The 12,829-nt window shown below is 42.0% G+C and overlaps 1 protein-coding gene across 6 annotated transcripts in view; it reads right to left on the bottom strand.

The window, feature by feature from the left end:
- Nucleotides 1-12,409, bottom strand: part of celf1 (cugbp, Elav-like family member 1) — a 48,968-nt gene extending 36,559 nt beyond the window's left edge. For 4 of the 6 annotated variants that reach the window (XM_076090878.1, XM_076090874.1, XM_076090876.1 and 1 more), the window contains exons 1-2: nt 12,226-12,409; nt 7,742-7,864 (exon numbers count right to left, since the gene is read on the bottom strand). In XM_076090878.1, coding sequence (XP_075946993.1) covers nt 7,742-7,845 — 104 coding nt within the window. In that variant the 5' untranslated portion in view covers nt 7,846-7,864; nt 12,226-12,409. Of the gene's footprint in view, nt 1-5,856; nt 7,684-7,741; nt 7,865-12,225 lie in introns of those variants that run through there. The other 2 variants (XM_076090875.1, XM_076090879.1) reach the window with 2 other exon arrangements.
- Nucleotides 12,410-12,829: the final 420 nt, after the last annotated feature.

Raw genomic sequence — 12,829 nt, 5'->3', positions numbered from 1 at the left:
GGTAGAAAAAAGTGTACAAGCAATAGGGATAACCGCACCCTGGAGAGGATTGTGAAACAAAACCGATTCAAAAATGTGGGGGAGATTCAGAAAGAGACGTATGCAAGACATGGGTTTCAGCTGTCGCATTCCTTGTGTCAAGCCACTCTTGAACAACAGACAGCGTCAGAAGCGTCTCGCCTGGGCTAAAGACAAAAAGGACTGGACTGCTGCTGAGTGGTCCAAAGTTATGTTCTCTGATGAAAGTAAATTTTGCATTTCCTTTGGAAATCAGGGTCCCAGAGTCTGGAGGAAGAGAGGAGAGACACACAATCCACGTTGCTTGAAGTCCAGTGTAAAGTTTCCACAGTGAGTGATGGTTTGGGGTGCCATGTCATCTGCTGGTGTTGGTCCACTGTGTTTTCTGAGGTCCAAGGTCAACGCAGCCGTATACCAGGAAGTTTTAGAGCACTTCATGCTTCCTGCTGCTGACCAACTTTATGGAGATGCAGATTTCATTTTCCAACAGGACTTGGCACCTGCACACAGTGCCAAAGCAACCAGTACCTGGTTTAAGGACCATGGTATCCCTGTTCTTAATTGGCCAGCAAACCTGCCTGACCGTAACCCCATAGAAAATCTATGGGGTATTGTGAAGAGGATGATGCGAAATGCCAGACCCAACAATGCAGAAGAGCTGAAGGCCACTATCAGAGCAACCTGGGCTCTCATAACACCTGAGCAGTGCCACAGACTGATCGACTCCATGCCACGCCGCATTGCTGCAGTAATTCAGGCAAAAGGAGCCCCAACTAAGTATTGAGTGCTGTACATGCTCATACTTTTCATGTTCATACTTTTCAGTTGGCCAAGATTTCTAAAAATCCTTTCTTTGTATTGGTCTTAAGTAATATTCTAATTTTCTGAGATACTGAATTTGGGATTTTCCTTAGTTGTCAGTTATAATCATCAAAATTAAAAGGAATAAACATTTGAAATATATCAGTCTGTGTGTAATGAATGAATATAATAGACAAGTTTCACTTTTTGAATGGAATTAGTGAAATAAATCAACTTTTTGATGATATTCTAATTATATGACCAGCACCTGTATGTGCTACGGCCTCATGGGCATCACCGAGCGCATTCACCAAACACTACAGAGTTAACGTTGCCACCCCTCACCCACTGGGGAGGGTTCTTTGGCCAATTTTCTCTGCCGGAGCTATACGAGGTAGTTACTGTGCTTCCTCGTGACTCTTTTGGTATAAGTCATCCAGTGTTAAGCACTGCCTCTGGCGGTCAGTAAGGATGAAATAGAACGAAAGTTACGAATGTAACTACGGTTCTATGAATGCTGGATGACCGCCAGAGTTCTTGGTCACTCGGAATCCTGTGAACTCGCGAGAAGATTCCATAGGACTGAACTCAGGATGACACCGGAACTTATAGACTACGGGGGTCATCCGAGGTCACAGGTGACTTTGTTGGTATAAATATTCGACCTGCGCATGCGCGAGACGGAAGATATCCAGTGTGAAGCACTGCCTCTGGCGGTCATCCAGGATTCATAGAACCATAGTTACATTTGTAACTTTCGTTACACCACATCAACATTATATATTCATGTGGAGTGGTGTCTTTGTCCCCCTGATGAAAATCCAATATGCACTCCTCTTTAAGCTCCGTTTAGGCCTCCACCACCACTTCCTGAGAAAAATATCAATCAATAGCGCTGGTCCACCTTCAGGGAGGATCGAAGCAAAATGTGTACCTGACAAGGATTTTATCAATTTTCAGAATTTTATCACGGGGTTATTTAGGTTATCCGTAACTGACTTTAAATATAAAATATGGAATTTCTCATCATTAAGGGTTCTAAAGGTGGTCCAATTACCAGAGGGGTTCTTATTTCTTAAATGAGTACCATGGATTGTCTGATCCTAAACTTCTTGATGGAAAATGTTTATTAGAGATAGACAGAACAATGGAGTTCATTCTATGCCAACTCAACATCCAGTATCAAAGTAACTGCTAAAATTACTGTAGTACAAAAATATACAAAATATTTTTGAAAAATGAAACAAGGTTTTGCCTCGGACATTTTTGTATTCTTGGTTCAAGAAATTGCCCAATGATCACTGACACCATTGCAAAATATGCCAGTGTTATTGGTGAGATGTATTATCAATTATCAATCAAGGTAGATATTTCTGTACTTGATGATTTGGCCTTGTTGGTGCATTAATGGAGGATTGGATTACCAAATCTGAATCCAAATCATCAGGATAAAACAATCATTATATCTGCTTTAAAATGTTTTGATCAAATCAGAACTGAATCCAATCCAACCACTACGACCCGGTGAGATCAGTTTGAATCCTGGCCCAGGGCTCAGAGCGGGGCACAGATGTTAACAGTACGTTTAACTGTTAACGTGTTCCATAAATGAATCACTATCACTGATCATTTCAATAATGAAGTGCAGAGAGGGACAGACTGAGCTAGATCATTGAGTGGTGGAAGAAGTTACTGAAGTCAAGTACTAATACCATGATTTAAAAAACCTTATTGAAATAAAATGATGTAAATATATAATCAAGAAAATGTACTTAAAGTATAAAAGTAAAAGTACTCACTATGCAACCAAATGGGCTCATTAGTTGTTCCTGAATCCTGATTACATATTTTAATATTAGGTTAATAATATTGATGAAGTAACATATAAAATGCATTTCAATGTTATGCAATAGAGCAAATACTATTCATTTTTTCATACTGTTGGGTGTTTTAATTTACTGTATAACAATGCATTAATACCACGCTGTATCAAAAAAAGGATGCAAGCAAATCATGTGCTGCTGCGACCAACAGAGAGAGTCAGTCTGGTGCCCTGGTCTGCCTTGCTGAAAGACTTTGTTGCACTTGTGGATTTGCAAACATGGTCTTCATCAACGCAGGTGAAGGTTACCTGAAGTCTACTGTGGCCCTGGCACAGAGAGCAGAGCATAGAGCGGGAAGGCAGACGGCCAACGCTCTGCATTATCAGATGTGCTGTACAATGACAATCACTGAATCTTATTATTTAATGGCCACAGATATATCCTGCACCTCGAGATTCAGCAACAGCTTTTGCTTCGATGTGTACTTTTTTCCTGTTGAATCTGCTATGAACCATTTGCTACATTTTTCCTTTCTGTATTTCTCAAAGTGGAATGGTCAATTCTGCTTCCATCATCTCTTCCGCACTGCTAAGTGGCCTGAGGAGGGCATTAACTGCAATGCGTTTTGATCAAACTACCATATTTACTCAAACAAAGGCCAGGTCTCTAATCATGGCTGGAGGCTTCCACCAACAAATATAAGCCAGTGCCAAATGCAGGCCAGTCAGAAAGGAAAGAAAAGAAAAAGATGGATGGATACACTCCTGGAGCCTGTCATATAATGTACATGCTAACTAAGCGTAATGTACATTTACAGACTCACACGGGACAGGTGACCTGCAGACTCTCAGGTGAGCTCTGGAGACATAGTACGAGGTCTGGCTGTAACTTCATAATCTGATCCATCTATCTTTAAAATATCTACTCAATGTCTGCAGAGTCAAGCTATTCCTGAGTGTAAAGTCTGTGCACGTTTGCATGTGGAAGAGAAAGAGTTACAAAGAAAGTGCACATACACGACTGTGTACATGGTCTGGATCAGTTTACTGCATCATCCATGGCAACCTTAAATTACATTGTCAGAAGTATTCATCATAGTTTCCCATCAGTAATACTTATTATCAATAATACTTATTTATCCAGGTTTAAAAAAACTAATTATACTCTCCATTTTTTGTGTATATTTGTTTTGTGTGTTGTTGTTGCTTACATTTAATTCAAGAATGTAATCTGATACAATGACATGTTATAAAATGTAATCAGTAACCTAATCCACGTTTCACAGAATAAAGGTAATGTCATCTAATTCCTTCCTACTTCAATACCAGATTTTGCCATGATTTTACATATTTTCTATGCTATTTAAGAAGAAAGGGGAACAACAGTGCAAGCAATAATACAGCCTTTAAGACGTGAATATGATGTCATCATCCAAGGTCTCAAATCATTGAGCACATTTGTGTTGCAGGATTGTGCCCTGGAGCAGCAGCACCCATAGAAGTGGAACTGAATGAACCCATATGGACATCTCTAGGGCTGTAGCCAATGTTATTTCATTACATTCAAAACTTCTATTGAGGTCTTGGAATGAAGCTTTGAATGTCGTCATATCTTATGATGACATCAACCTAAAGAAATGGGGGGAAATATGTTATGATTTTATAATTGATTGATATAAATGTAATTTATTGTGTATTAAAAGTGCTGCTCATCTGCCCTGTTGATACAGCGCTCGCCTCCCTTTCTGTTTTTTGACTGCAGTGAAAATATTTTACTGAAAGGTTTAATGCCAACAAATATGGCAGAATATTTCATAAGACAAAAACGTATTGTAAATTTTGGGAATGATTACATCCATCTGACTTTTGGACTGAGATAATTACAGAGAACACTCGCTGTCTGAGGAGGGGAAGAGAAGGTAGAAGATGGTCTTAGCATGCAATGTTCCTGTCAGATATTAATAATAATGATTCAAATTTCAACATCATCAATAAAGCTTCGAAGCTTCGCACTTTTAGGCACAGCCCTACAAAGATTTCTCCTGTGTTCCGTTTGTTGGAGCAGAAATTTGAAGCTCATTTCCTACAAACAGACAGAATAATCTTGATGAAGTGAAACCATCCTGCTTTGTAATACCTTGCACTGCACTATAATGCTGTTTCTGTTTCACATATAAAACACTACACCGTCCACCTCCAACTGACAGCTTCCGCTTCGGTGTGAGCTGACTTGTGTCATGAAGCTGCATAGTATATCATTCCTTATTTTAAACGCATTTTAAAATTGTAATCCTGTTATCCATATTTGTACTAAATGACTGTGTAGTCTGATTACGTCTTCTTCTTCTGTAACTGCAATGTCACACAGTTATCCTTTACTTGTAATCCGTTAATCCCCGATCCTGTCGACAGTGTCCTGCTCAGCAGGAGATACTTTCTGTTCAGAAATGTATATCAGCTGATGTATATCACTATCAGATTTGATGTTAAACCCTCAAACATCCATATCAGTATCTGCCTTAAAAACCCATTAGGATCTAGTGTAAATGTGATGGGACATTTCATGCATTTAAGATGTAGCTCATCTTCTGAATGTACTTATGATATATCAGCACAAACTTCAGCAACAGGGACAGATATTCAAAACTAATGAAATTACAACAAACACTCAAACACAGGCCTAACAGTGAGTTGTACCAGGGGACCAGTCAAAACCACACATCACAACAACTGAGATCAAAGTCCTTGAATGCACCGTGACATTACGCCAGGGATGACAATTTGAGCTTTCAGGGCAAATGTTATCAAAAGTCTGTTTAATGAAAGAAAAATAGTGATAATGCAGTTATTGTGACTAAAGGGGGAGAGGCATTGATTGTTAGTTTGAGTTTGTTAGAGCAGCCTATTAAGCACAGAACTCTGTGTCTTCTTTGTTTCTTTACCTACTACCTGAATTTGAATCAGAATCAGTCTCAAACAATACCTTAAAGAAAGGCAGATAGGAAGGTACCGTAACTCCTCTTAGTACACTAGAGTGCTGTGTGGATGAACTACAGGAGGCCCATTATCACCCTGACTCACCACAACACAGCTGCTCATGGTTATTACAATTCATATACATAAAGACCTTAACACAGACCGGTCCATTCCAGAGACACAGAACAACCGTAGGAAACAGATCGCACTTACAAAGCTGGTCAAAGCGAGTTACTTACACAGGACTAGAATTCAGAGAGCAATGGTCCACCATCATCTCGGGGAGAAAATCCAACTTAAAAGAAGCCATGATGAATCAGTTTCTTTTTTCTTTCTTCTTCTTCGAACACACACGACAGTGAAGCTTAATAGACACAGTGATCAAAGCGTGGTGGTAATCTCCAGATCACACACTCGGTGGTAAGTTCCTGGTGAAGGGTATAAGGCAGCCGACACAGAGAAAAACAGTTTGTCGCAACAAACCAAAGCACATGGAGACGCCGTCCACTGGAACACAAATACAACACACAAAATCTGGCTGAGGAACCGCCTTCGTTTGAGATAGAAGAAGAGCACAAATGACAGACAGACAGGCCTTCAGGTTGGCTTTCCAGGTTCTGGGACTAACCACTGCATGGGGGCTGCTGGGATCACTGGGGCCAGAGAAAGTAATGGCCATTCGGGGTCCCACAATCAAAGTGCTGATGATCCACGGCCTTTGTGAACATTTCTCCTAGGCCAGCAGATCTGGCTGCAGCGTCAGATAAACATGGTGTCAGATTGATGGTGATAAGGCCCAGTGGGCAGAGGGAATGACAGAGGGAGTGAATAGTACTCACCAGCCAGTAGCTAATCCCCGGACTAGCCACTCCAGGGGCTAACAATTAGGTTCCGGCCCGAGGGGGGCTGTGTTTACCCTGTTGTCCTAAAGGCTGCACTGGTTTGTGTGTGATTTGTGTGTGTAAAAACAGAAGTGAGCCGGGCTTTGGTCTTTGTGCACCCCACAGTGCACACACAAACACACCCACACCTATGAAATGTGATAAACTCCAGTGATGTGTGGAGCATAAAGCTGCCAACCTGCCTTCAGGTAGTCGTTAACTGGACTCAACATCTCCATTTACTGCCGCACATGGTTTTTAAATCTATTCGACTATTCATTTTTGCATTATGACAGCACTTAATCATCTGAGCGAAGCATATCTCTAATGCCAGACACAAGTCTGTGAAATAACACAAACATCTTTCGAGAGGTGTAGAACCAAATCTCTTCACAGAAATGAGGTTTTCTAGAAAGCAGTTTACTACATTTCACCCAAATCCAACATCCATGGGTGGACCTCCTGTGTTATTGACAGCTATGTCACCATTACAGCACACGCTATGTGATGAACTTGGAGATGGCGAGCTAAAACTGTGTTTATCGCATACCAGAGATAGTGTTACAGAATTCCTAAAACTGGCAGTAGAGGAATGGTAGTGGGAGACGTCATATGACGACACTGCTGTGATAATATGAGAAATACCAACAGTGCACTTGGTGAACGCGTGCCTGCCCTCCATAAAATCTAGCTAGCCAGCAGCTGTCACAGTCACTGGAGTCAATAGTCTATTAAGGCAGAGACACACCAAAGGCCGACTGGAGCGTCTTCACGTTGCCTGCGCAAAAGATTCATGGGACAAAATAGCATGTTGTGTAATAGCGGTGCTTACTGTGACGCTGACTAAGAGCCTGTGATAAAACACATCACAAACTATGGTGCGGGCTGGCCAGGCTTCAGGGATGTTCAGGTATTGTGGTTTCCACTATAACAATCACTACAACTAATTCTTAATGGAGCAGATGAGTTGATGACAGAGTCTTGGACCTCATGATGGGTTTTAAAAACATGGAGCAAGTTCTTGGACCATGCTACCAACAGGAAGTGACTTTGCCTCATTATGTATAAATACCATTAAAGTCACATACATGTTGACTCATGTTGTAGGTATGCATGCTTTTGTTCCTAGTTTTCTATGTGTGAGAGAGATACGTGGCTGCATGGTGTGAGCCGTGGGCGCTAGGTGTTGACAGATTCTCTAGAACCCCCTGCTGTCCCCCAAACTGCTATCAGAACTTCTTACCCCACTAATGCCAAGTTGGAGACCTCCGAGGCAGAGAGCGGTAGCGTGGGCGGTCCAGTCTGCTCTGGAGAGACATACAGGGTTTCAGGGTCCAGGCTATCCATCCAGGGCCTTGCACTACTACTAGTGAGACACACAGACACAGGAAACAACACACCACAACGACACACACAAAACAATTACTAATGAATACACAACAAATATTTACACATGTAACACTCAACACATGCAGCTAAAGTGGAACCCAGACGGGTGGTTACGTGTCATAACTCCACCCTCCATCTATGATACAGGTGTGTTTGGTTTTCTCTCCTATGTAGCAAATTGGGACTACAATGTAAATGTTGTACCCTGTCGTACAGTGACACATAAAAACCTTGTAACCTTGTCCGTCAAAAACGAGAACTAGCAGTGGCATCCAAGACTGATAAAGAATAACCACAAAGACCAGGGTCTGGCTAAACCAACGAGGCTTACACCTGGTCTAAAGCTAAGTAGGTCCTGCCTCTACGCCTTCTTCCTGCTGAGACGGGTGTACATCTTTCAACTAGTCAGGAGCAGCTGTAATGTCACTTTTATGTTACTCTGTAATTATTTCCTCAAAGAAACGTGTTGTCTCTCTGCATCTGACTGACGTGAAACCTCTTGAAGCTGACGGTTATTAATAAGACGCGGCTGGTGAAGAGGTGCCGGGTGAGTTGGCTGGAGAAGGCAGAGTGTTTGTGGCCACTATGGAGAGCCGTTAACTGCAGACATGTTATACATAAAAGCTAAAGGCCATGTCAACTTAATATTAAAATAGTGTCAATATTTTTCAGTAATGGAATTATTGAAAAATATTAACAGCGATGATCAAATATTAAGCACAATTTGATTTGATATTTGAGTGGGCTTGTATCTTTTACAATCCAAAGGTGCTCGTGGACTAGCATGGCTCACTAGCACCTATCAGACTGCTGCTCTGAATGGTCATGATGAAGCAGATCTAGCCTGCACTTTACTGGAGGCGGTAGAGTTTGAGTGGACAATAGGACAGTGAGATATTCAGCCTGATCAGAAGAGCCACTACATGGTGTCCTTGTGGCTGGTTGAACTGTTACAGCTCTATTCATTTCTTTTTCTCTGATCCTCCAGAATAACGTCACCACAAATGATAACTGATTAGCTACCGATTCGATTGTTAACGATGTATCCTAGCAACACACGCTGCTAGGCCATAGCCATAGTTGCGTGGCTATTCAGCATAGCTAAGATCGGCGTAGTTAAGACTAGGCTTCATTTTGGTTGGTGCAACTAACTTACAGTCTATTCTTAAGACTGGTCCTAACAGGGACCTATATCACAATGGAAGTTCAACTTAAAAGGTCTTTCCATGCCAAGCAAAGCCATGATGACATGCGGTTTCACTACTGGGAGTAGGCTGTGGTATTCTTGCTTAGAAGCAGGGCTAACCAGGGCTAACCAGGGCTAACCAGGGCTAACCCATGATGGTCTCGCTTCCATAGGCTGTCTTTGGAGAGAAAGCTCAGCTTTAAGTCGATAGATGTTCAATACTAAATTATTTTGTAGCTTCAAAGTCTCTGCGGTTTGGAGATTAGTTTCACTGTTACATTCTTATTCACACTTCCAGATGAGCTTTATCTTAATGTTAACGGAGCGCTTTCAGATGTATCAGAACTGTCTTAAGTTACTGCTGATACAAACGTTTCAGGCACAGGAAATCCAATGCATCTTCATAGAGTTAGTAATACTTTGTTAGCGGTGCTATTTCTCAGTATAAAACATGAAAATATATGGATATAATCCGGTGTTTCCCACACATAGACTTTACTGGGACGGGCTGGTATACAACCAAAACAAATGTATTTGGTAACCACTTTTAACATTTTGATTTCTCTATATGTCTGAACAATGCCATCTGAGATGGGTGAACTAGTGGACAATCACCTCTGGCTCTACCCACCTGTTCATTCTGCTATCTTCATCAATACACCTATTCAACAAGAATAAACGTAGAAATATAGAAAAGCCATTGTTCAATCTGCTCTGTCCTCCTCTACTGCAGCAATGTTTTACACAGGCACAGCCCGCTAGCAAAGTGTTACAAACACGTTCAAACAGAAGCTGTCTGTATGTAGTCTTACTGTTTCGCTTAGTTTGCATTAGTATTAGAAAATCGGTCAAATTCTTGTAAACTTAGCTGCTTGCTGAGACAAAGCAGGGAGGACGACATGCTGAAGGACTGATACGCAGCGATGTCTGTGTTCTTCATTCTTTATTTACCTCACTCAGGGATGTATTTTAATGACATTTTAGATTTCTGACAAAGATGTCTAAATTTATGATAGGAACCTCTGTTATTAAGGGTGTAGCTTCAGGCTTTGTGCCAGGACAAGTCAACTCTCCCCAAAATACAGCTGCAGTCTGTGGTGTTCAACAGGCCTAAATAATGCACTTACTCCGATTCAAACAATAGGTTCAACAACAAAACGTTCTCCTCTAACTAAAACACTTTGTCCTGCATGACTGATACCCTTTTATTGGTCCATTAGTTCTGTTTGATCACCTTAAAGAATCTAACAGTAAATAAACATGAATTACATGTAAATTCTTAGACATGTTATAAAGTTTGAAACTGGTGGAGAGATTGATAACAGCATATCAAGCCACCACCACGTGTGTTTACACTGCAGGCTCACAGCAGGAGGTAGCCACACTGACCCACCATGTTTGAGAGCAGCGGGGCCAAAACCACAATGGTTTCACTCCTACACTCCTGTTCAGGCTTTAGCACAATGTACTACAGCACAGGTAGCCCTACATAATGAGCCCCTCCACTGTCACAAATAACACACCCTTTTAAAATTGGTTGGGACATTTGGAATTGGCAATATTTTATAGTCAAATGTCGTTATGATCATCAGCTGGCACAAGCCTATTGATTATATCATCCAGTCATCTGTTGTACCACAGAGACTATGAAGAGCAGGAGGGGCTTCACAAAGTGATAGCAGACATACACTGTATGTGTAGTGAGACGATAATAAGAGAATCACAGCTGACCATGACAGACGCTGCTAAAAGGAGAGTCTGCTCAATAGAGTCAATGTTGAAGTGACTCTACTAACTCTACTCAGTACTCTTATACCCAGTCCACCAAGAGTCTCTGCGTGAGAGACTACTACCGGTCCATGCAGGATAAAAAAAGCTCAAGGGAAACAAAGCTGATAGTTGTTCTGTGTTTCTCAGATGAGATTAAGTTCTGCTGTTGTAAATGTTCTCTCTGTTTCAGCCTTGTGTCCGGATCAACTAGTTCGGGCTTGGTGGTTCAGTGTGTACTGGGTAGTGAATTCAAATGTCAATGCAGCTGAATACACAACAGAGCCGTTGTTAAACTGAACTAATACTGATTTTGACAGACGATGTCTAAATGATGGAATCATGATTGCATCACCATAACACAGCCGCCTGGGACTGACTGCTGGTTAACAGGTAGCAGTTATGTGTCGGGATGAATAAACTTCAGGACTCGTTCAGTTGTCTCCCGATAGAAAGCTACTGTGAGTGTTTGCAGTATTAAACTCAACATATAAGTGAGCACATAGAGCCAGAGGAGACCGAACAGAGGTGTGACAGCTGCACTCTGAGGCACAGCTGCTGTCATTCATCGGTCTGTGCTGATGTTGTCAGACAACGTGGTGACAATAAAATAGCGCTTCGGTCAGTGAGGCCAGATGTTGGCAGTGATGCATCGTTTACCATTTGAAATGAAGGCCGTGTCCATGTTGTTCAGGTGTTCGCTGTGGACAAACTATCCAGAGACACTAGTGGGGATGCTAAACATTTTCACACTAAAGCAGCATTTAAAAATGAAGACAACTTAATGTAGACATAGTTCTACTTTTGAGTCCTCACTGTTGCTGTGCTGTCAGACACGAGACATATGATCCTAATGGAATTTGACCATCTCATAGAAATCAAAGACTTCATGCGTTGTGGTTGTCAGATAATCCCACCGACATGTTTAATGGAGATTATTGAGTGCTCGGTTAACATTAGATACACATACACTTCGCTATACTTCTCTCTAAACTTTAGTGTGGAACTGTGGAAGGAGTGACAGCGGGGACTGCCGCGTTCGGTGACATTTCTCTTTTCGTATGTATATATAGCGTTGACTACAAACCTTTCGCACGCGTAGCAATGCCCCGCACCAGAAACATGAGGTTACGTCACAGCTGAACGCTTCTTGTGCAAGCCATATCAACTCTACCATGATGTCATTTCATAAACACATTCACGCTATAAAAGTGCCGTTCAGCCCAAAAAGTAGTCGGTACATCAAAGCCCGGTCAGACACCGCTGCTAGCTAACCGAGCAGGCCGGCGAGGAGCGCTCGTGAGAGCAGCCACAGCACCGTGGGTGTGTTACGGTAACGTTAGCTAGCTACAACAGCGTTGGAGAACTTCAAATGACCAACTTACCCGTTTGTTTACGCCACTGTTAATTTGACTTGTGCTTAAGACAAAGTGTCTTTGTGGATGTTTGCTCACGATACAGCGTGAATCATGCCGTACTGTTGGAAACAAGCTGGCTGCTACACAGGTAAATAACTTGTGGTGTGTCACTGGAGGTCCAGCTAGCAGTCACTGTGTAAAATGGCAGTCTCTCCTGAACCGTTACCAATCAGAAGCTGCACGGGTCGGGGGGGGGGGGGGGCTGGTCAGAGCAACATTAATGTGACATTAGTTACCACGTGGATCCAAATGGCTGTGTGCACACTTTTATTCTCAGTAGAAGAACGCTTTGCCTCGAGAGCGATCTTTGGTGTTTAGTGTGCTAGTGAAAGTGCACGTGACAGTTTCCTGGGTTAAAGTATGATGTGGTACAGTCCACATCACAAACATCACCTCCATAGAGCTCTTGATGTGCTTTATGTTTCATTCTCAGAAGATCAGCCGCTGTTGTTCTCCAGAGGGGGAACTGGGGTGTTGCAGTAGAACAAGGACAGGAATAAGTACATGTACACAGAGAAAGTTGAAAATGTATTAAAGTAAATAAGAATAGAAAACTATAAAAGAGCAGTGA

The sequence above is a fragment of the Anarhichas minor genome, unplaced genomic scaffold (assembly GCF_050575085.1).
Source record: "Anarhichas minor isolate MPS153535 unplaced genomic scaffold, ASM5057508v1 ptg000013l, whole genome shotgun sequence".
NCBI lineage: Eukaryota > Metazoa > Chordata > Actinopteri > Perciformes > Anarhichadidae > Anarhichas > Anarhichas minor.
The sequence above is the reverse complement of the archived record's forward strand: the minus strand, read 5'-3'. Positions and strand labels throughout refer to the sequence as shown.